The sequence below is a fragment of the Trichechus manatus genome, unplaced genomic scaffold (assembly GCF_000243295.1).
Source record: "Trichechus manatus latirostris isolate Lorelei unplaced genomic scaffold, TriManLat1.0 scaffold00093, whole genome shotgun sequence".
NCBI classification, from domain to species: Eukaryota; Metazoa; Chordata; class Mammalia; order Sirenia; family Trichechidae; genus Trichechus; species Trichechus manatus.
The window spans coordinates 1782713-1808466 of NW_004444029.1; the positions used below are offsets into that span (position 1 = coordinate 1782713).

The 25754-nt window shown below is 43.7% G+C and overlaps 1 protein-coding gene across 1 annotated transcript in view; it reads right to left on the reverse strand.

The window, feature by feature from the left end:
- The window catches only part of CNTNAP2 (contactin associated protein 2), a 1280693-nt gene that overhangs the window by 815845 nt on the left and 439094 nt on the right, over nt 1-25754 (reverse strand). The window contains exon 8 of the mRNA XM_023736915.1: nt 18509-18658. Coding sequence (XP_023592683.1) covers nt 18509-18658 — 150 coding nt within the window. The remainder of the gene's footprint in view (nt 1-18508; nt 18659-25754) is intronic.

Consider the following 25754-nt stretch of genomic DNA (forward strand, 5'->3'; position numbering starts at 1 on the left):
CATCAAGTTGGCTCCAACTCACGGTGACCTTACGTACAACAGAACAAAATGTTGCTCAGTCCTGCTTCATTTTCATGATCACTGGCATATTCAAATCCATCTTTGCAGCTACTGTGCCAATTCATCTTACAGAGGGTCTCCCTCACCCTCAATGGCCCACTGCTTCACAAAATATAATGTCCTCCTCTAGCGACTGATAACGTGTCCAAAGCAAGCAAGTCAAACAATGTTCTGTGGTGGTCTGTAAGGTTTTCATTGGCTAATTTTCAGAAGCAGATCGTCAGGTCTTTCTTCCTAGTCTGTCTTACTCTGGAAGCTCTGCTGATACTTGTCCACCATGTTGGTATTTGAAATACCAGTGGTATAGCTTCCAGGGTCAGAGTGACATGCAAGCCACCACAGAGTGACAAACTGACAGATGAGTGGTGGTAAGAGATTTAAATGTTATTATTCACTGTATCCCAACTGCATCCTAACAGCATTTAGAGTTTTGAGCTAAAATAGTGGAGCTACATGGGCAGAGTTTTGGGTGATGGTCAGCAAGTGGGAGAAGTGGTGAGACCAAATGACTGCCTAGAGGACTCTACACTGATATCACCAGTGACTGTTGGTTTTATGGAGTTCATGTTCTTGAGTGGTGTACTGGTGGCACAGTGGTTAAAGCGCTCGACTAACTGAAAAATCGGTGGTTTGAAACCACCAGCGGCTCCGTGGGAGAAAGATGTGGCAGTCTGCTTCTGCAAAGATTTACAGCCTTGGAAACCCCATGAGGCAGTTCTACTCTGTCCTGTAGGGTCACTGTAAGTCGGAACTGACTCGACAGCAGTGGGTTTTAGGTTTTTTAGGTTCTTGAGTGGACAAGGCATGGGCTGTAGAATTAAGAGTCAACTCTTTATCACTGCCATTTCTAGCTAGGATTCCTTTGCAAAGTCACTTAACCCCCTTAGTCTCAGCTAACCATCTACAGAACACAGACGCTAGTGTTGGTTTGAGGATAAGTGAGTAACACCCTGATGCCATGCCTGGCAGCTATTATGTGCCAAATAATTATCAGTTCTCTTCCCTCTTCTTGACATGACTGCCCCTGATGATTACATTTAGTCATTCTCGAAGCACAGAGTCTGAAATTGGGGTCTGTAGCTTTGATGCCCAATTTATATACTCCTAGGGACATGGACAACATTCTGCTGCTATCCATAAGGTTTTTGTTGGCTAATTTTTGGAAGTAGATCACCAGATCTTTCTTCCTAGTCTGTCTTAGTCTGGAAGCTATGATCATGAACAATCATGGAGACAGAGCAGGACTGGGCAACATTTTGTTCTGTTATACATGGGGTCACCATGAGTTAGAGCCAACTTGCTGGCAACCACAACCACAGGGGCACGGAGACAGACATGCACGTACATGAAGACATGATGAGGGAGTTAAGCTGGTGCATGGAAGTTAAGGATGAACTGCTCCCCTCTCCCTTCACCTGCTTTTGCTAAAGAGGACAACAGGGATCAGTGATATCTTTCCATCACTGAGTGACCTTGGGAACAGAAACTCATTCGTAAAAGGAAAACTTTATATTCACAATATTAGAACTAGATTTAACACTTGGTAAAGGGCTCGGTATGTTTCAGAGCAACAAAATTAATGGTAGGGAATAAAAGTAAATAAAGGTTTTCTCTAGTGCACTGGGAGTGCCCAAAGTAAAATTAAATATTAAAACGAAGTTCCGAGAGAGTAGGCAATCGGTCTTTTTATCCCCATATTCCAACTGCAAAGCCATATCTTACTTCCTGGGGAAGACACAGAGCTTTATGGTGGAAAATGGCCAATTTGACTCTTGCTGCTAACATCCCTACATCTTCTTTAAAAAGTCAGCTACACGTTATAATTAGATGTCATGAGTTAATATATTTAGCACCAGACTAAGACGATGGTAAGGATAACTATATTTCTTGTTGGAAAACACCACATAAAGCTGTACTTTACAGGGACTCATGCAATGAAGAAAGTAGTCCGTTTTACCTGTTTTTCTTTAGTTGAACTGTGTATGACTGAGGAAACGTATGTGGGCTTAGAGTTGGCATAATTTTACCCTTGCTTAGAAGTTCAATGCAATTCAACAAACATGTATCAACGGCTTATTCTCTGGAAAGTACAACAGTATCAACCAAAGGAAGAATTCAAGGGGCGTAAGAGTGAGAGGCAGACACACATTATCAACGTAAGAACCAGACTAGTGCCAAAGCTGGAAACATAAACAACAAAAAAGATACAATGGAGAGACTCCTTAACTCACGAAATGCTTTCCAGCTTTGGTGAGGCCGACAGCACGCCCGCCATCTTGAATAAGGGGTGGTGCCTGCCATCCTCTGTGATGGGAGAACAAACCTCCCTGCATGTAAACGATCTCCTTATTAGGTGCTGTAGGAACTAACCCATCTTTAAGATATCTCCTTAGTTAGGTATACTTCCGGTTTCTACTCAGTTAAGACAAACGAGACGGGGGGTCTCAAGACCAATCCAAACCGGTCTTAAAACCAGGTCTGGCCCGCCTGCCATGCGCAGTACTGACAACCTTGTCCCTTGGATGACCTATTGACGTCAGAGGCCAGAAAACACACCCCGTCTACACTCCAGACGCGGGCAAAAGGCCATCCTTGTGGCTCCCCTCTTAGACTGAGCAGGCGCAGAAGCCCTGACTGCCCCAGGAACGCCTTTGTGGGCCAAACCAATCAGCAGGCTTACTCCCTTGAAGACCCCAGACCCAATTGACTTTACCCACATAAACCCCTTGGGCCATTGTTCAGGGAGCCACCTTGGTGACACAGGTCCTGGTGGGCTCCTTTACTTCTTCCGCTTTTACTGCTTTGTGTCTTTCTAGCCGCGCAGAGCACAACTGGAAGCGTCCAATTACCCTGGGAGCACTCTTACTTTTCTTTTGCTTTCCCCTTTTCTCTTTGTTATGATTTCATTTGCCAGGTCAACACCCATTAATGGTTTCGAGGTCACATTTCATTATCGTTCTGCAGTGTCTTCCTTTTCACATTGTCTCTTTTTGTTCGTACTGCTCTCAGGTAAACGTGTTATTTATATTATATTATGCTGCCTGGGTTAAATCCTAAAACCTAATTTTGTCCTTGCATGAGCACAACTGAAATCACTATGGGTTTCTCGAAGTGGGTGTGTCGAAGTGAGTACACATTTCATGTGTGACCATCTGTGAGGATAGAATCTGCTTTTAAAACCCGAATACAAATAGAAGCTCAGAAACATTTCTGATATTAAGCTGGAAGCTGGTTGCAAAATCAGATAATGTATGTGAAATTACCTGGAAAAGGATAAAGAGTAGCATGGATGTAATGTAATGTGATTATCATTACAGGGGAACGAGAGACCGTGAACAGATGTTTCTACAGCCCACACGCACATACACATGGGCTAGTTCTCTTTGTCCAGACAAAACTCAAAGAGGCAGGTTTTCAAATTACAGGAAACAATAGCCTTGTAAGTCACCAGATACTGCATGTTTAATTGTCACTATTTGCATTCTGCTCTTAATACATGTGACTTTATGTAACCCAACTTTTAGGACAAATAAAAGTTTTCTTATATTTAAATGTGGGGTGTATGTATTGTGGGGGTGAGCGTGTTAGTCTATGTCAGGCTCTGGCTGGATTTGGGAGGAGGAGCTGTATGACCTCATTAACTAATCATATGTTCCAAGAAAGATCCGGTTTCCAAACAAGGTCACATTCACAGGTACAGGAGTTAGGATTTCAACATAGCTTTTTGGGGGACACAACTCAATTCATAACACACAGTAAAACAGAAAGAGGAAGGACTTTGAGACTAAGCTTCCATGAGCTCAAGTTCAGGCTCTGCTGCTTACTGTGGCATCTTCAGCCAGTTTTCTGATCTCTCTCAGATATTCTTAAAACAGGCCCTTTGTTTTGAGGATATGCAGCAACGTAAGTACCTCTTCAGACTTTCTCCCCATTGTTCACTGTCCCTTCTCAGTCACATTTTGATTACTGATTTGGTTTCCCAGGTACAGCGACACCAGGAGAGGGATGCCTTGGATACGGCGTAATCACTTCCTTAATGAAAAGAAACGACATGCCTAATGGATTGAAGAGGTGATTTTTCAATTTTAGGCATTCGTCTCTTGTGAATTTACTTGTTAACGGAGTGGCACCAAGAATGTGGTCACCTCTAAGAAGATGATCAAGTCCTGTTTTGGGGTCAGGGTGGCTGGTGACTTGTAAACCACAATACATTCTTCAAGGCCATTCCTCGTTAGCTGTCCAGTTGACTTGGCTGGATAAACTTCTACCTGCATTAGTCTCCTAGGGCTACCGTGATGAAATACCACAACAAGGGGGCTTTAAAAAACATAAATGTATTGTCTCACCGTTCCGGAGGCTGGAAGTCCCAATCAGGTTATCTGTCGAATGGACTCCTTTGGAGGCTTTGAGAGTCTGTTCCTGCCTCTTTCCAGCTTCTGGCAGCTCCAGGCACTCCCTGGCTTGTAGACCCAGCATCACGTGGCCATCTTCCTCTGCGTGTCTGTGTATCCTCTCCTCACATGACCGTCTTCCCCTGCGTGTCTGTGTATCCTCTCCTCACATGACCGTCTTCCCCTGCGTGTCTGTGTATCCTCTCCTCACATGGCCGTCTTCCCCAGTGTGTCTGTGTATCTTCTCCTCACATGGCCGTCTTCCCCTGTGTGTCTGTGTATCTTCTCCTCACATGGCCGTCTTCCCCGGTGTGTCTGTGTATCTTCTCCTCACATGGCCGTCTTCCCCGGCGTGTCTGTGTATCTCCTTACATGGCCGTCTTCCCTTGCGTGTCTGTGTATCTTCTCTTCACATGACCATCTTCCCCTGTGTGTCTGTGTATCTCCTTACATGGCCGTCTTCCCTTGCGTGTCTGTGTATCTTCTCTTCACATGACCGTCTCCCCTGTGTGTCTGTGTATCTTCTCCTCACGTGGCCGTCTCCCCTGTGTGTCTTGTATCTTCTCCTCACATGACCATCTTCCCCTGTGTGTCTGTGTATCTTCTCTTCACATGACCATCTCCCCTGTGTGTCTGTGTATCTTCTCCTCTTCTATAAGGACAGCACTTAGATCGAACTAGGACCCATCCTACTTCATCCAGTTCATCCAGTGTGACCTTATGTTAACTTGAATGACGACATCTTTGAAGACCATATTTCCAAACACGGTCATGTTCACAGGTACCAGGGTTAGGGCTTTAACATGTATTTTTGGGGTACAACCATAACATTACCCAACTGAATAAGAGCCAAAGTATGGTAAATTCCAAATAAAGACAAAACAAACCAAAAACGCAAAACCCACTGCCATTGAGTTGATTACAATTCATAGCAACCCTATAGGACAGAGTGGAACTGCCCCCATAGGATTTCCAAGGCTGTGAATCTTTATGGAAGCCCACTGCCACATGTTTCTCCTGCAGAGCAGCTAGTGGGTTCGAACCAATTACCTTTTGGTTAGCACACAAGCACTTTAACCACTGTACCACCAGCACTCCAAAGATAAAACAAAGTTACCACTAACTTCTCTGGAAAACTACCCTGAAGTAACACATATGCTGAAAGTCACTGGCAATTCAGGATAAAAAAATGCCACATACCTAATATTCCCTGCCCAGTATTCCAGTGTTTAAAATAGAAGATAGGAGTAACATTAGTGAAACAAGTTACATTCATTGGACTGCCTACTGGGCTTTTTTAACATGCAAAATTGTAAATAAGCCCATCGAGTGACGATTATTAAAGCGTGAAGGCCAATCTCTCTTGCACTGAAGAATTCGGCCACCTTCTGCAGACACAGAATATGTTATTTGTAATGGCTATAGCTTTCGATTTTATATGCAAATTTAAATTTGTCAAGGCAGGCACCTTAATGAGCATGGAATTCTAGATGTGCAGTGCTTTGTATTTCTTGGGGGAAAACTAAGGTACATTTGCCACTGGAAATTACCTTATTTTACTAAGACGATTTTGTTTATTGGTTTTTAATTAAACAAGCACTCTATGAAAAAAGATTCAAACGATACAGACGTATACAGCGAGCACAGACTTCCCCTTCGCTCTTCCTTTCTCTCCGGCTCTCTGCTTGGAGTCTAGGCTGGCAGTCGCCTTGCGTCTTTCCATGTTTTCTACATGTCTCTTGTTGTTGTGAGTTGCTGTCAATTTCAGCTCCGACTCCTGACAACTGTATGTACGACAGAAGGAAACGCGACCCGATCCCGTGCCAGCCTGATGGCAGGCATGCTTGAGTCCATTGCTGCCTCCCAACCTAAGGGGCCATCTTCCAGCACTTCACCAGAGAATGTTCTGTTGTGATCCATAGGGTTTTCATTAGCTAATTTTCAGAAGTGGATTGCCAGGCCTTTCTTCATTGTCTATATTAGCCTAGAAGCTCTGCTGAAACCTGTCCACTATGGGTGACACTGCTGGTATTTGAAATATCAGTGGCATAGCTTCCAGCATCACAGCAACATGCAAGCCAGCACAGAATGACGAGCTGACATACGGGTGGTGGTTCTTATATCTATACATGCGTGCACACACACACATATATATATACACCTTAGCAAAAGCTAATTATCACAGGTTTTAGTCCTTACTTAATGGTAATTATATTTTAGGGAGGTGGTTTTTTCTTTTTCTTTTTTCCGCCTTTCTTTCAACCTGAAAGGGTGACTTAAAATGCTGATTTGTAAGAAGAAAAGTCTTACTGGGTTGGTTCAGTTATTCTTTGTAACATTTTAGTTCAAGTTAGTTCTGAAAACCTTGGTATTGAAAACTAGAAACGGAGTGTGCTGCTCTAACAGGCTTTAATAACATACTGCTTCAGCTCTAGCTGTTAGCTGCATGACAAAACCACCTCTCTGACGTGTTCACAACCAAGAGGATATTTACTCAATGACAGAATAAAGAGCGCTCCTTTTTCTTATGTTTTACATCTGGTTTAAAGAAGAAACCAGAGAGTGGGTTTCCCTTGCTTTCGAAAGGTAACTAAGACAATAATCTTGTTTGATACTGTGTGTTTCTAGGTGCAGAAAAGAATATTTACACTAGAAATCTCAGGTTGAGGCCTCCCTCTGCACAGAAATCCCTCCGAGTCCCCAGATTTCAGGACTGGTACCTGCAGCCTATTGGGAGACCCCAGACTCCCCAGGCAGCTTAATGTCTTGTTTTAGAGATGAGCTCCCTGTCCCTCTGACATCTTGTGAAGCACTGAGCGACTGGAAAATCCGTGTGAAATGGTGGCCGTCTGTTCCAGCACTGTGCACCCCACACGTCCTCGTCGGATCAGAGAAGGTACAGGGAGTCCAACCAGTAAAACCATTGCTGTGGAGTCCACTCAGGCTCATGGCGCCCCCACGTGTGTCAGAGCAGAACTGTGCTCCATAGGGTTTTCAGTGGCTGATTGTAAGTAGATCACTAGGCCTTTCTCCTAGGCGCCTCGGGGTGGAACAGAGCCTCCGATCTTTTGGTTAACAGCCGAGTGTGTTACCCCTTTGCACCACCCACGGACTGCTATACCTAGGATAAGACCCAAAAACTCAAACCCATGTCGTCAAGTGGATTCTGACTCATGGTACTCCCACGTGTGTCAGAGTGGAACTGGGCTCCATAGGGTTTTCAGTGGCTGATTTCCTTCTTCCAAGGCACCTCTGTGTGAACTCAAACCTTCAACCTTTTGATTAGAAGCCCAACTCCTGGTTGTTTGCGCCATCCAGGGACCACAATGGATGGGATTAAACGGGGTGCATGTTGAATCGTCCCATCACCCACACGGCTGCCATTGCACACGGCTGCCTGTTCTTCATGCCCTGCCACTCTGCCCAGTGTAACATGAAGCAGCTGCTAAATTTCCATCTCCCGTCTCACATTTGTAGAGCAATGACCTTTAGATACTAAATGGTGGGAACAATAAGGCTTAATTTAATAAAACAGGAATAGAGGAAATCATGCCGTGAAACCCAAACTATTAGGGTACGATTGAGGTGATGAGTTTGATTTATTAGAGAAAATAAGTATTACAAAGTAAAATGTTACCCTCAGCCAAATACATAATGCATCTCTATTTTCGTGTGGTTCTTTGATCATAAGATTTCTTCCCTCTCCAATTCGACTTAAATGCTAGGATTAAAGCCTCTCATTGCCATCCTCTGGTTCAATCATTTATTTTCTCTGGGGGCTTCAGGAGCTCCTGATGGTTTTGTTTTCTCTATGATAGCGCATTCTTTTCTGCTTCCATGCTGGAAGCCAAGAGATTAATCCATTGGAATCTCAACGAATCACCTAATTAGCAACTTACTAAAAATGAAATAAGTTAATTATGTGTAATTTCTTCATGAAGATCAAATAGCAGGCAAATCACTCTCCTTAGGCTATTCCCTTTATTCACAGCAGAAATGAGAAAATCAAAAATCAAACAACGTTTTCACCAGTGCTGAGAGTACCTCAATGAAAAAAAATAGACTTCTAGGCCATTCTGTGAGCAGCTGTAACTCAGCAGGAGTTCTTGCCTATATATTAATATTTCCGACAAGATCCTGACCCAGAAGAAGAGCCGATACAGATAATTGTACGGCAACTCCCTAAGATTCATGATGCCCTTAAGTTAATTAAACGTGACTAATATAAGAGCTCGGCTACGAACCAAAAGGTCGGCAGTTTGAATCCACCAGCTGCCCCTTAGAAACCCTATGGGGCAGTTCTACTCTGTCCTACAGGGTCGCTATAAGTCAGAATCAACTCGATGGCAATAGCTTTTTTTTTTTTTTTTTTAAATAATATAGCTATAGATATAGACTTATTTTTTTCCTTCTTGCTACTCCATTAATTTTACTCTTAGAGAAAAATAGAACCACACTCCAGGAATAGGCGTTGAGTGACGAAGTTCAGGTAACAAATCTTGAGTAATTTTTCAAGAAGTTTTACCCTTTAAATAAAGAGGTGGGTTGTTTCTGGGAAGGAAGTGAAGCCCCCAGAAGGGTCTGGGCTTCCTGAGTGCTTGTTTATTTGTGGAATGAGAGACAGCAGAGCTGGCTGAAGGTGGAGGGAAGGAGGAGGTGGAGGTGGAGAAGAACCTCAGGGGCTGCTGCTTTCCCAGGAGAGGGAGGTGGGAGGAAGAGAAGACAATAGCCTTCAGAGGACCAGCATAGCACAGGGCATGGCAGTGGGGTATGAATATGGAGACTGTGGTGGGAACAGCGCTCAGAGTCTTACAGCCCCCCGCCCCCCCGGGAAGCCTTCCCAGCTCAGGCTTAGACCAAGTCAGCCCCCAGGCCAGGGCTCAGCCCAGCTCTGCTGCCCCAGGCACCCAGGACCACACCGCTGGCCTGGGGGGCTGACATCTTCAAGAGCCCTCAGTGGTTACGCCTGCTCCCAGCTGCCCACCTGCCACCATCTCCCAGTTACTGAAAATCCCAACTCCTATTATTTATGACATTACTTACTGTAATTAATATTTGTATAAACGTCTATAAATAGATAACAAAGAAGAATTAAGATGGCTATATTAACCATTTATTTTGAAAATAGATATCATTGTTTTTAAAAACAAGAAAACTTCCAGTGCATTTATTTCTAATTGAATTATAATTACTTAGTAATCTATCCAAAGGCACCCTGGTGGTGCAACGGTTAAGCGCTTGGCTGCTAACGGAAAGGTTGGTGGTTTGAACCCACCCAATGGCTTTGCAGGAGAAAGGCCTGGCGATCTGCTCCCATGAAGACTACAACCAAGAAAACCCTTTGGGGCAGTTCCACTCTGTCACACGGGGTCACCATGAATTGGAATGTGCTCAAGGACACCCAACAACAACAGCAATCTAGCCATAGTGAATAAAGTAAAATATTGCAAAAAGTTTGGTAGAATTTACTATTCCCCTGAAGAATGGCTTGGCTCTTTTATTACAACACATTTTTAAAAAGGCGTAATTGTCTGTAGATGGCCCTCACGCAAATGTTCTATCACTTGCATTCAATGTCAATTTGCTTCATTACACAATACGATTTTTATCTAGATAAAGAGCACTTTGTGAGTTCCCAGTGCTTATTCACGACACCTACACTGCCCTTGCGTTAACATTACTGTGCATCAACGCAAATAAATATAAAAATGTGCAGCGTTAGGTAAAACAGAGCGAGGCTCAGCAGCTCATGCTCTCGTGATTATTTCCCAGGCAGCCTTCCAGCCTCGTATCTTCCCTCTGCAGTTTACCTTAGACATTAACTCAATCTCTCCTCAGCATTTTCCTCGTGCTTTACACCCTGCGGAATCGACTGGACAGTGACCGGGTTTTTGGTTTTATACACACTTCAGGAAAGACCCATCGCTAGAAAAGGACACTGTATTTGGTAAAGCAGAGGGTCAGCAAGAACGAGGGGAACTCGTCAGGAGATGAGCTGACATAATCGCCACAAAACGAACTCAAACACACCAAGGATCACAAAGATGGCACAGGTCTGGGCAACAGTTCATCCTGTCACAAGAGTCGCCACCAGTCCGAGCCGGCGCGATGGTACCTGACAACAGCAAGAGCGACACACAGCAGCAGCTATACCCGTCACCCGATGTGGCGGTGTGCTACAGGGAACCCAGCATGTTTGGCCTTTCCTCAGTTAGCCCTATCCCTCCCTCGTCACCCACGCTCCCTCTCACTTTCTGGTGGAGACTCTGTTGCAGGGACAACGACTCCCCATCTGTGTGTTGCTGTGGTTGACTCTTCCTCCTCATCTCTGCCCTTCTCCCTATTTCCTAGATCAGTTTCCTAAAAATGTGTTCTGGGGTATGCTCGTGCCTCAAGATGGCCCATGGATAAAGGGCCAAATAAATTTAGGGAACTGTGCCACTCACACCAAATCAAAAAAAACCCATCGCCGTCGAGTCAATTCCAACTCATAGCGACCCTATAGGCTGGGGACCATGGTCTCAGGGGACAGCTAGGTCAACTGGCATAACATAGTTTTTAAAGAAAAAGTTCTACATCCTTCTTTGGTAAGTAGTGTCTGGGGTCTTAAGAGCTTTTGAGTGGCCATCTAGGATACATCTATCAGTCCCATCAGGTCTGGAGCAAAGGAGAATGAAGAAAACCAAAGGAAAATATGTGGACTAATGGATCTCATGAACTATGCCTCCACCAGCCTGAGCCCAGAAGAAAGAGATGATGCCTGGCTACCATCACCTACTGCTCTGACAGGGATCACAATGGTGGTCCTGGGCAGAGCGGAAGAAAAATGTAGAACAAAATTCAAATTCACACACACACAAAAAAGACCAGACTTACTGGTGTAACAAAAACTGGAGAAGCCCCTGAGACTATGGCCCCCAGACACTCTGCTAACTCAGAACGGAAGCCACTCCCAAAGTCCACCTTTCAGACAAAGATTGAAAGGCCCGTAAAACCAACAGTAACACACTTGAAGAAGGTGATCCTTAGTTCAATCAAGTGTACGAGACCCAACGGGCAACACCTGCCCAAAATCAAGGAGAAGGCAGGAAGGGACAGGAAAACTGGATGAATGGACACGGGGAACCCGGGGTGGAAAGGAAAAGGGGGAGAGTGCTGATACAATGTGGGTGCTGGAATCAATGTCAGAAAACCATTTGTGTATAAACTTTTGAATGAGAACCTAATTTGTGCTGTCAACTTTCACCTAAAGCACACACACGAGAAAGATCAATCTGTTGGGTCCTAATTTGTCCTCTACTTAGAACATTCAGATGGGTTAATCTTCTGAAAATGTGGTACCCAGAACAGAACAAGCATAATAGACGTAGTCTGAGCAGGGTGGGGAAAATAAGCTACTTTTTCCCTTGCTCTTGAGTCTCTCTCATTAATGGTGGGAACATCCTCTGAGGAGAACTTGGTGATGCAGATGGGTAAGTGCTCGGCTGCTAGGAGGTTTGAATACACCCAAAGGTACCTTGGAAGAAAGGCCTGGCTATCTACTTCCCAAAACAACAGCCCCTGAAAACCCTGTGGAGCACAGCTCTATTCTAACACACATGAGCTCACCATGAGTCAGAGTTGACCAGATGGACTGGTTTTGGTTTATTTTTTCAAAGTCAGGTGTACAGCACCCTATGGATTCTGGCGTCTGCCCCGTCCGCCTTTGTAAATGGCCAGTGGTAGCACTGTCTTCCTCACATCACCCTGGGGGGCCACCCTTGTACCTGCCCTTGACTCAGTACAGTCTGGAGACTCGGCATCTCTGTAGTGAGGAGTGGGGTAAGGTGAGGGCTCAGACTTATATCGCCAATTTGATCGGCACCCTCCCTCCCCCCGAGAGCTGTACACGCTCGTCTCCCGCGCTGCACCTTGGGTTTGTGTCCTTCTCTGGCACCTGTTTTTCCTTTTCCGCTTTTAAACCCGTTTTCCTCACGGGAGAACATGGAAGGGAAGCACCAGCGGAGAAGCCGTCTGCTCCCCTTCCCCAGGTGTGTCAGGATGAGATCATGTCTCCACGCCATCCACCTGACTCTGCTTCATAATGCTTGGCCCCGGGTACCTAACACGTCTTTTTTTCTAAAAATTGTCTCCGGATTTTTTTGTTTGTTTGTTTGTTTCATAAACTGCAGCTTAATCAGTTCTACTAGATTTTGATATTTTTCTTACAGTAAATCTCTCAAGATCCTTTACAGATCAACTAATTTCTGCTAAGGTGCTGATGGCTGATAATGGCTTAATGCACCAACACTTCAGGATAACACTTGCATTTTGACAACTGCTTTTACTTCCTTAACTCAAAGGAGGGCACTGAATTGTAGGAGGCCTTCAAGTATTCTTGCCGGGACATTAATGAAAGAGCTTCAGAGGAAAGGGGGCTTTTCCCAAAGCCCCACTAATCGCGTAACAGATATCATGAAGTATTTATTCGTACCTGAGCCTCCCCCTGCTGTAAACCACACAGAAAAGTCACTGTAAGAGGAAACATAACTGGTATTCATCACTGCGGACCTCTGACAGGTACGGGATGGGGCAGGGGAAGCTTCGAGATGCCGCTAGAGGTTTCCAGAAAGGAGCAAACCTGACTTTCCAGCTCTCTTACTCTGATCCGATCTATTAAATTCAATTAAGTCTTAATATAAGGATGTTTGTACAATTTTTTTTTTCTTGGCTTAAAACAACAGAATTTTATGCTCTCGCAGTTCTGGAGACCAGAAGTCTGAAAGCAAGGCGCTGACAGCGTTGGCTCCTTCTGATGGCTCTCAGGGAGAATGTGCTCCCTGCCCTGTCCCGGCTTCTGGTGGCTGCCGGCAATGCCTGGCTTCTGGAGGCATCAGTCTAATCTCTGCGGCTGTCCTCACCTGGCGTCCGCTCTGCATCTCTGTGTGTCCTTTCTGTCTCTTACAAGGACATTCTCATTGGTTTAGGCCCACCCTAACCCAGTACCAGCTCATCTGTTTTTTTTTTTATTTTTTTAACTGTGCTTTAGATGAATGTTTACAGTGCAGATTAGCTTCTCATTCAAAAATTTAGACACAAATTGTTTTGTGATGTTGGTTACAATCCCTTTTGTACAACTCTTGAAACACTGATTGCAATTTAACCTGGAAAGTAATTCAGAAAACACCTACTAGGTGCGGGCACATGATGAGATGCAGGCATCTGATGTGGGCTAGGAGTTCACGATCGGAATCGGAGAAACCTAGATTCCAATCCTGACTCTGAGGAGCACAGGGTCCTTGGGCAAATCACATAACTGAGGCTTAGCGTCCACCTCTGTTAAATGGGCATAATAACAACAGTCCCCTGAGGAGGCTAAAGTGAAGATCACGAGAGAGAAGTAAAACGCTCAAAATCGTTCCCAGAATGCGGTCAGCAGTCAGTGAATGTCACCATCCTGTCTCAGCTTTGGGATTTTAGGGTTTCTAGAGGAATTTGGTCAACAAGAGGAAAATCAGCAAATTATTTCTACTGAGATTCTGAGATGCACCAGCCTGTTTGCTAGTTCATTTATTTTTTCAGACATCCTATTACTCATGCAGGCACTCATCTGACATATATTAAGCACCCATTATACTAGGTTTTGGAGCCCTGGTGGTGCAGTTGTTAAATATTTGTCTGCTAACCAAAAGGTGGACAGTTGGAATCCACCAGCAGCTCCTCAGAAATCCTATGGGGCAGTTCTACTCTGTCCTGTAGGGTCGCTGTGAGTCAGAATCAACTCAACGGCAATGGGCATATTAGGTTTTAATAGTTGGAAACAAGGGTAAACAGGACCGACACCACCCCCAGCCTTCAAGAGCTCAGGGTCTGTGGCCTCATGGGAGACGGGCGAGGGCCCACACGCATCAGAGCCAAGTGCTGGAGCTCAGAGGCGACAGGAGACGCTGACCCTGATGCTCACCACCTCCAGCTGGAAAACAAAGTCACACATCCTGCAAATCCAGCAATGCTCAGAGCCGGACGCGGTGACCAGTGCGAGTGTTCCCACCACAACGTAGGGGCTCCTAGCTGCCACTTGGTTTGCACTGGTGAACACTAAGCAGTATTGAGACAGCAATGACAAACAGGAGCTATTTGGAAATTTTCAATTTCCTCAGAAGTAAACCACTTGCAATCATTTCACATGCTAGAAGTGTCCTCTCACTGGGGTGTCTGAACCTCTTTATCTCACCAGACAAGAGAGGGGTGGCCCCCGTGCTTAAGGCTGACCCCACAGACTGACTGACAGAGGCACCTGGGAGGCTCAAGGATGTTAAGCACACTTCACGTGCAGCCTTAAACATACCATGGTATTTATTTTTAAGTCCTCTGATCTCACTTCTCTAAAATCATTTTGAGATGGTGATGTTTTACAACTTTGGAGGCTGACTCCCACCCTTGAGTCCTATGCACAGGTGTGTTCAGAACTGAACGACGCCTCTTCTCTCCTTGGTATCTGTGATACCTTAGACGAGGAGGATGCTGATGCTCATCTGTGTTCAGCACAGTAGGTCTTCATGGACAGAGGAAACGGACAGTACACTTAAAAGACAGTTCATTGTTTAACATTAAAGAGGTACTTTGAGTTTTTTCTTTGATAAACAAATGATAAACTTAGAAAATGCGCCTTTCCAGTGGACAATATTGGCTTAAAACATAAAAATAAGTTTTAGAAAGATTAAGCTAAATTCTTAGAGGGAAAAACTAGAGATGTTGATTGAGGAAAGCTAAGGTCTTAAAAGTGCATCTTTAACCTTTAAGTTGATGTCAAGGGCAAGAACATACCTTCCTCCAAATTACACTTGATGCCACCCACAGTAAGAGACAGAGATATATGGCTGATTGGCCACACATCAGACGTGGCATGGTGTCTCCTATGATTGTTTTAATAACAAGATGGCAAAAAAAAATTGAAACACAGGAACTCCTGCCTTCAGGATAAAATAATATAAATTATCTCCAATCGAATGGCAAAGATGTCATTTTAAGGGCTAAGGTGCGCCTGACCCAACCCATGGTGTTTTCAATCGATTGCCTCATATACATGCAAAAGCTGGGCAATGAATAACGAAGACCAAAGAATAGATGCCTTTGTATTATGGTGTTGGCCAAGAATATTGACTATACCATGAACTGCCAGAAGAACGAGCAAATCTGTCTTAGAAGAGGTACAACCAGAATGTTGCTTAGAAGCCAGGATGGTGACACTACATCTTACACGCTTTGGACATGTTATCAGGAGGGACCAGTCCCTGGAGAAGGACATCATGCTTGGTAAAGTAGAGGGTCAGTGAAAAAGAGGAAGACGCTCAATGAGATGGATTGACACAGTGGCTGCACCAATGGGCTCAAGCATAACAACAATCATGAGGATGGGGCTGGACAGGGCAGTGTTTCATTCTGCTGTACGTGGGGTTGCTATGAGTAGGAAGCAACTTAATAGCACCTAACAACAACAACAGAATGGCTTCTACCCTATGGATAACAACCCCAACAATTCAGGGAACAAATATGTAATGAGCACCCTACGTATGGAGACACGGTGATAGCTTGGTCACTGGAAGGCCAGAGTCAGGGCAGTTTCTACCCTCAGGAAGCTTGCAGTCTAGTGGGCTGCTGGTCAACCTCACTTCCCCCTCAGTCTTGGACAGCATCCTAAGCCCAAAGACACTCTTTCTGGCCCCTGAACTGTCATTTCCTGTTCTCCAGACTAAGCAGCCCTGATCATTCTCCCTTTCCCTTGCAACTCCACCACACGGAAACTAAGAAACGTGCAATCATTTACCTTGTGAGCAAAACAGAAGAGAAAGTGCTCAGACAACAACCAACGTCTGTTTCAGTCGACTCTGGTTATTTTGAGGAATGATCAAATAATTTTTGTCTCTTAAATTAAATGCAAGAAATTTATTGAATTGGGTTTTCTGGGGAGAAGACAGAGATGAGTGGGGCTGGCAAAGAGATGTAAACACAAGATCAGAGAGCCTTTTACTGCCTTTTTAAAAGGACTGAATTATACTACTCTAAAATAGCTGTTATAAAAAGCTTTAGGTGAGGATGATGGATAATTGAAAACTGATAAAATAAATTCATCCACTTTAATGAACTCCACAAACTCAATATCCTTAGGTTAGACAGCCATATACAGATTTTCAAAATTTGTTCAAGGAGTGAATAATAAATGCCACTTTATTAAGTAAAATTGAGCACAGAGTCATAATCAAACCAATTGTTCAGAATCGAAGGCAGGCGTTGTCAGAGACTGTGACGTCTTCCAGGACTTATCCCCCTCCTGCATTTAATAAATAAATAAATAAACCAGTTGCCAGGGAGTCACCCCCGACTCATGGTGAACCCCTGTGTGTCAGAGTAGAACCGTGCTCCACAGGGTTTTCAATTGCTGATTTTTTGGAAGTAGATCACCAGTCTTTTCTTTGGAAGCACCTCTGAGTAGACTTGAACCACCAACCTTTCCTTTAGCAGGCATGGGCTTAACTGTTTGCACCAACAGGACTCCTAAACCCAAGACGAAGTCAATCTCCTCTGCTTGCTGGATCTGAACCTAGATTTGTAAAGTAATGGCAAATAAAACCAAAAACAAACAAACTCGTTGCCCTTGAGTTGATTCTAACACAGTAGAACTGCCCCCTAGGGTTTCTAAAAAGTGGCTGGTGGATTTGAACTGCTGCCCATTTGGTTAGCAGCCAAACGCTTCACCACTGCACCATCAGGGCTCCAATAGCGAATGTAGTACACCACTTTATTAAAACTCTCTATAAACTCCGTTCCAGCAATCTGTGATGACGGCTCTTTGCTCTCCTATCTATGTGGACGTAGATCAACACTGGCCTTAGGCGTTCAACCAGCAAATGAATGGCCAAACATCTGTCTCTGTCATTTGAATGGGTAGAGGTCATCAATAACTTTCCAACAAATTATTGTGATCTGTTCTCTGTGACAACAACGGAAACTGCTAGCCAAATGCACATCATGTTAAACATTTTTTTGGAGGAATATCAGCTTGTTTTTGGATTGCTTTTTCTCACATCAATCGGTCCCAGTTTATTTGCTCACAGACACCTTGTCTGACTTCCAGCCACTTATCAAATATTTATTCAGTGCCTTCTAACATCATGTCTTATCTTCCACCACCGTGAGAGATCCAAGAAGCAGAGGTCGAGTTTAGGACTTCTGTCTCTGAGATGTCATTCATCATGATACTGTGGAGGAGGCCGGGAGTGGGGCTGGTTTGGGGTGGAGTGGGTGCTCTGGCATGGGAGTCAGATATCTTGAACTCAAGGGCTGGCTCCAAAATCAGGGGTAAGTCGGAAAGCCTCCTGGAGCTTATTTCTTCCTCTACACAGCTGGGAATGTGTTGCTTGCCTTGCCTGTTTTATAGAATCTCCTAATTCATTCACAAATATTTATTCATCATTTACTGCCTTCCAGGAAGTCTTCTGACACTTGGGGATGCAATAAGGGTACACATCTGTCCGTGTGAGGGTTGACACAGTGTCAACTCCAATACCGGCTTACCATCTAGTAACTAGGAAAAAGATTGACAGTGATATATAAATACACGTTTGCAAAAATAGATAAACAGATACTTGAAAATTAATAGAAATACGTTCAGAGGCAAGTAAATGTGCATATATAATTTTTAAAGCTTAAACCAAGCTCTTCTTAGAGATGGGATGTATTTGTTTAGATCTTACATTTATGATTTAGGATGGGAAAGACAATTTAATAGAAGATACATCAATCTAAAGAACACATCTGGCACTTTAATTAAATGATTAAATATGACAAAATACTGTTTTCTGGCAAGATTCCTTTCTCAAACTGAGAAAACATGCCAGATTCTCACCGCAATGCTCTTTCACACAGAGAAGAGTTTGTTGTTAGAGTCTTCAATTTTACTAAGTTATCTGTGATCACCAAGATGTCTGTGATTAGTTGGTTTCTGGACATATCAAACTTCACTGAGACTCCATTTTCGCTGATGTATTAGTTAACCAATGGACAAGAGGCGTTCTTACCTCCAAAGAAGTACTTCTCGCCAGTTTTGACCTGGAGAGGGCTGTTGGTCCGGACCGCTGAAGCCTCATCACCGTCGATGGTGAGGACGGCGAAGTTCTCCTTGGCCAGGAAACGGACCTCGTGCCACTGACCGTTGTTCAGCCCAGAACCTGGGAGGACAACATAAAAATTGGTGCTTTTTCTCAAGACGGTTCAGCTAAAAGCAATTTTTTATACCAACAAGGTCAGCATTACACAAGTAGAAATGATATATTTTCATCTGGGAGCATTAATTCAGGGCTGTTCAGGATTGGCACTAACATCTCATTCTCCTTTAACTTCATAAGTGGTTCTACCCTGCACTGGACTGAACGAGGCAAAGGGAGAAATAGTTTCAATATGTCGTTGGGTACCTGGGAAACAGAGTGGGTTGGGTCAAGTCGTTTGAGAGGTGATAATAAATTATTTTAAACAGTAACTATGTAATTAAATAACTTACGTTCTGGTTAGCTTTGCTGGACCCCCTCTCAAATAAGAAAATGGATTCATGGCTTTTATCTCAGATTTCTCTTGAGTTTTAATTTAAAAAAAAACTTTTGTCCTAGTTATTTTCTCTCAATAACTACGTTTGGCAAGTATAAAAACCAGTTACCATCAAGTTAACCTCTACTTATGGAGACCCCATGTGTGTCAGAGTAGAACTGTGCTCCACAGGGTTTTCAGTGGCTGAGTTTTCAGGAGCAGACCAGGCCTTCTTCGGAGTCACCTCTGCGTGAGTTAGCAGCCAAGCACTTAGACGTTTGCACCACCTAGGGACCCCCGGGCAAGGCTAGCTTACAGAAATTAAGACCTGAAAAATACATGTGTGAGTATGGGCATTTACATGTGCTAACTAACCACTGATACGCATGGAAATCAACCTCAGGATCATCTGCTCATTTAGACATGATACCTTTATAATGGAATAAAAAATCCCAAAAAAGCTGTTGCCCTTGAGTCCATGTCGACTCACAGCGAGCCTATAGGACAGAGTGGAACTACTCCATAGGGTTTCCAAGGAGTAGCTGATGGACTTGAACTGCCAACATTTTTATAAAGGAATAGGCCATGTTTAAACAAATAAAACCCAACAAACGAAACCAACACTTTGCACTCCCATAATTGTGTTTCATTGTTGCCTAATACAGAGATCTTTGGGAACAGAGATCCTGTTGACCTCTCATGAAGCAGGCGAGAGTTTAACGTTTGTGTTCAGTTTAAGCTCTTACTTCACAAAGCATAATTGGATGGCTCAGTGGTAGGATTCTCGTCTTCCATGTGGGAGACCTGGTTTTGATTCCTAGCCTGTGAGCCTCATGCGCAAGCCACCACCCATCTGTCAATAGATGCTTGCATGTTGCTATGATGCTGAACAGGTTTCAGTGGAGCCTCCAGACTAAGACAGACTAGGAAGAAAGGCCTGGTGATCTACTTACAAAAATCAGCCAGTGGAAACCCAATGGATCACAACAGTCCGATCCCATTGTGCACAGGGTCGCCATGAGTCAGGGCCGACTTGACAGAAGCTAACAACCACAGCAACAACAGCTGAGGGCATGGTTTTGATGGGTTTTTGCTGTTGCCTTTTCAGTGTGATGAGCCCTGCTGTGGCCTGGATCCCAAAGACTTCATTGTTACAAATGTTCAATCCCAGATCTAATCCTGAATAACCCCACTCGCGGAGGAGGCCCCTGGAAGATGCCCTCAGCAGATGGGTCTTCTGGTGTAGATGGTAGAACAGAAAGCCTTCCTGGAAATCCCTGTGAAAATTATTTCATCACGCAATTAATTTATAAATAGAACATTACCGACTGAATTGTTCACGGCAAAAGTCTATTATTCCATTCTGATGTATATAAAGAGGCTATTTTATTTTTTTCCAAGGAACTTAATTACTAGAAAAATCAGGCCCCAGATAAAGGCGGCCTCGTCAATAGTAGCTGCTGCACTTCTGAGCTTAGACTGTGATTTTCACCCGTTTTAATTCCAATTATTGTTTTGAAACTCTAATGTTACCCATCAAGAGGTATGGCTCCGCCCTCTATGATGGGAATGGCCCAAATGTAATGCTGTTCTTCCTTAAATCGGCAAGAATGGGCCAAATGCTCAAAACAAAACAAAACAAAAGCCTCCTTAAATCCACAGGTTATAAACTCACAGCCTAGGGCTCTCTCCAGGGAAATGCCTAGCACCACCATCTGTGTACACGTGAGTGTGCACACACATCATTAACTCTGTGCTGGCCGCTCGGCCAACTGTGTGGCTTCGTTTGAACTTCACATCAAATTTCAACAGAAAAACTATCCCCGAGATATGAATGAGGGACATGAGTCTAATAAAGTTCAAGCCTCCTGCCACCGGCAAGTGGCAGAGCCGGGAACTGAAACTCACGGATATTGGCTGCCGAGCCTGAATTCTTACAGAATGAAACCAACAACGAAACCCGCTGTTGTGGGCGGAGTCGGCGCCACACCTCTCAGAGCTGAGGAGGATCTGTCCCGGGAGGACATGCAGGTGGCCCCCTGGGCGACAGGAGTGTAACAGTCATGGGAAGGACGTGCATGGAGAATTCGAGCAACATTATTTCCAGAAAGTAAGAGTGGAAAACAAACTTTCTAAATTATTTTATGTATTTAATTATGACCCCACTCACATGAATATCCAGAATAGGCAAGTGCATAGGGACAAACGGTTATTACTAGTTAGCAGGGGCATGGGGGAGAGGAAGTGGGAGTTACTGTTAAAGGGTTACTAAGTTTCTGCTGGGAGTGATGGAAAACGCTTGGGAATGGAGAGTGGAGGTGGTTGTACAACGTGGTGAATATAATTAATGTTGCTGAATTTACACTTAAAAATGGTTAAAATGGCTACATATATATGTATATGTATATATGTATATATATATACACATACATCTGTGAGTCCTGGCGGACCAGTAGTTAAGTGCTTGGCTGCTAACCAAAAGGTCGGCAGTTCGAATCCACCAACTGCTCCTTGGAAACCCTATGGGGCAGTTCTACTGTGTCCTATAGGGTCACTGTGAGTCAGAATCGACTCAAAGGCAACAGGTTTGGTTGTTGGTGGGTTTTTTTTTGTTTTGATTTATATGTGTATATATATATAGCTGTTGTTTCGTGCCTTGAGTCGATTCTGACTCATAGGGTCCCTGTAGGACAGAGCAGAAATGCCCCATAGGGTTTCCAAGGCTGAAATCTTTAAGGAGCAGACTGCTACATCTTTCTTCCAAGGAGTGAATGTTGGTTGTGAACCGCTGACCTTTTGGTTAGCAGCTGAGTTCTTGAACCATTGTGCCACCAGGGCTTCATATATATACATATCTAATACACTGGCTGTGGCTCTGAATGTCAGCGGGACATTTCCAAACAATAAATCCAGTTCCAGACAAGGGCTTCTTTCTCATGGTGACCGGCGTTGAGGGAACTGATACAAACAGGGCACACAGTTTCCAAACTATTTTTGTTTTAAACGTGTATCTTATCGCAACAGTTCCAATTTGATTTGACACTTGGTATTCCTTTATAATAAATACCCTGAGTTATTCAACAGTTCATAATGATAGAAACTTTTCAACTGTACATTAAAAAAGGAAACAAATATTTTTGCAAAGAGTTTTTAACCAGAAATTAGTATCTTTCAAGCCATGTTCCAGCTCCTGGTCTTAATTTTTTTTTTTTTAAGTAAGATAACAAAGTTGGTTCAGAATATTTTCTCTAACATCCCCCACCTTATAATTGTTAGCAAAACTCATTTCGTATGCAAATTTAAGATGTTCATGAAGCACATTCTATCTACTGTCTTCTCATGGTATTACTTCTAAAGTAAGGCTCTTGAGGTGGCCTCTTTGATTGAACAAGAAGAAACAGATGTTACTCTTATTACAGACAAGAAGAAAGGACTGGTTTCATGAATACTGAGAAAAAAGGGCAGTACTTACAAAATAGAGGAGCAAACCAAGATGCAACATCTGCTAGAAAATGCTTCCAATAAAGCTACAGTGACTAGAGTCTTAAGTCTTGTGCTCAATATTTGGTTTTGAGAGAAACATTTCCTAGAATATGGATCCAACTTTAGGCAGTTAAAATGCTCTGTGATGTGCTAATCATGGCTCTTGTAAGTTATCAATGATCAATTTATGCAATAAAAAGAGAAAAGGGGGAATATACATCTCTATATATGCACGCAAGGAGCCCTGGCAGCACAACAGTTAAGTGCTTGGCTGCTAACTGAAAGGTTGGCGCTTTGAACCCACCAGCTGCTCCCTGGGTGAAAGACGCGGTAGTCTGCTTCTGTAAAGATTACAGCCTAGAAGACCCTGTGGGGCAGCTCTGCTCTGTCACCTGGGGTTGCTATGAGTCTGAATCGACTCGGTGGCATCTAACAACAATGTATAAGAGTGCCATGTGCTACTTACCATATTATCCATATAATTATAAAGCATAAGGAAATTGATCCAATTTGACCTTATTTTGCTCATTTTCACTTGCCAATTCAAACCATCTTATGAGAATACTCAACTGTAGTTAGATAGAATGGATAGTAGGGTTTCCAAGGCTGTTATCTTTGTGGAAGCAGACTACTACATCTTTCTCCCGCAGAGTGGCTGGTGGTTCAAACCAATGACCTTTAGATTAGCAGCTGAGTGCTTTAACAAGTGTGCCACCAGGGCTCCTTAGTAAGGTGCATAGGCTGGTCAAAATACTTCTTTTTTTCTGAAAGCTGAAGAAACTGCCACGCGCCGTGCTCTGTACGGGTACAGGCCGGGAACTGCTGCGCGCGGTGCTCTGTACGGGTACAGGCCGGGAACTGCCACGTGCTGTTGTTCTGTATGGGTACAGGCCGGAAGTCACTCTGGGATGTGACTTCTGTTCTGAAACAGTCACCTGAATGGCCACTTCACGATAGACAAGTTCCTTGGGGAGGTGGGGAGAGGCTATTGTGAGGCGCTTCCTGCTAGAAACGACCTCCTCCCTCACTTAATATCTGGAGCCTTGGGGGTATGGTGAACCCTTTTCTTTCAGGCATCTAGAACCTTCTGAGTAAGAAAGGATCTCGAATAGTGGTTCTTATCTTTCCACCACCTGTCCATCAGCCTGTGGTACTATGGTGGCTGCTGTGATGCTGTAAGCTATGCCACTGGTGTTTCAAATACCAGTAGGGTCACTCATGGTGGACAGGTTTCAGCAGAGCTTCCAAACTAAGACAGACTAGGAAGAGAGGCCGGCAATCTTCTTCTGAAAATTAGCCAATGAAAACCCTATGCATCACAACAAAACACTGCCTGCTACAGTGGAAAATGAACCCACTAGGTTGGAAACGCCCCCCTCCCCCAAAAAAGACAAACCCATTGCTGTCAAGTCAATTCCGACTCATAGAGACCCTATCAGACAGAGTAGAACTGCCGCATAGGGTTTCCAAGGAGCAGCTGGTGGATTTGAACTGCTGACCTCTCGGTTAGCAGCTAAGCTTTTAACCACAGCACCATCAGGGCTCCACTAGGTTGGAAGGCACTCAAAATACACAGTGGCTGCAACAATGGACTAGAGCATATCAATGGTCGTGAAGATGGTGCAGAACTGGGCAAAATTCATTCTGTTGTACATGGGTTTGCCATGAGTCAGAGCAGGCTCAACGGCAACTGACATAACAGTCTCGTTTTTACATTAGAACCATCTGGGGGAGTTTTTAAAATTCCACAGTGCAATCTACAATTCATTGCTTACAGAAATTAAAGGAGATCTAAATAAATATACCAGATAATCTTAACCAAAATTTCAACGTACTTATTTGTAAAAATAGCAATCTGATTCTAAAATTCATATGGAAATGCAAAAATCCTCAAATACTCAATATTATCAAAAAGAAAGGAAAATTAGAGGATTTACTATCTGATTTGAGGACTCCTTATAAAGCTGTAGTAATGCAGAGAAAGATCAGAAATCTATCCTCACACGTGGTTAATTGATTTTTGACAAAGGCACTAAGGCAATTCAATGGGCAAAGAAAAGTGTTTTCAAGAAATGGTGCTGGAACAGCTGGATAAATATATGGAAAACTGATCTCAATCCCTACCTCACACAATATGCAAACATTGCTTCTAGTAGACCCAAACACAAAAGCTAAAACCAACGCTTCCAGAAGAAAACATGGGAAAATGTCTTCAGAACTCTGAGGTGGACCAAACTTTCTTAGAGGCTACCAAAAGCACTTGATAAATTGGACTTTATCAAAATTGAAAACTCCTGCTCATAAACAGACATGGCTAAAAAAAAATTTAAAGGAAAGACAGAGAATAGGAGAAAATATTTACAATACATATATTTGAAAAATGGATATATTAAAATACTCTAAAAACTCTTACCCAACAATAATTAAAAGACAACAGTGAGCAAAGGTTGCTTCCCAAATAAAGATACATAAATTATGTAAGGACATGAAAAAGTGCTTGAGATGATTAATCATCAGGGAAATTAAAACCGCATGAGATATAATTTTATATCCACTTGATACAAATTTACTAATATTAAAAGGAGTAACCACCCCTGGAGCAATTTAAGCTTTCATACATCACTAGTGGGAATGCAAAATTGTATAATTACTTTGGAAAACTTTCTGGCAGCTTCTTAAAACGTAAATATACACTGATCTTATGACCCCAAAATTAGGTTTTACCCACCAATATCAAAATGTATGTCCCCAAAATACACATACAGAAGTGTTTCAGGAGCTTTATGCGCCATAGCCCCGAACTGGAAATAACTGTATATTCATCCACACAGTCTATATTCACACAAGGAGATATGGCTCCGTGAGTGAAGGAGGAAGCAGAAACTGCTGTAACTCCAGCCCAGGAACGCTGGGGGCCACCAGAAGCTTGTGTAGCACAAGGAAGAAGTAAGGTCTGGAGATAGAAATCTGATGTCACAAACAAAAGTTCTGGGACTGCATCAAGTCACCTGGAGGAAGAGCTGAGAAAGAGAAGAGAGTTTAGGCTGAGCCCTGAAGGACTGTGAAGTGTAGAAGGAGATCTGGGAGCTGGACAGGAGGCTGAGGAAGAGTGAGCAGCAAGCAGGAAGCAGACCAGAGCAACGTGACGTTCAGGGAGAGGCCGCCTCACGGAGGAAGGACTAGCGGGCTGTTGTGAGTGCTCCTGAGACACCAAGTGAGACAAGGGCAAGAGTGGACATGAGATCTGTGAACAAGGGGACC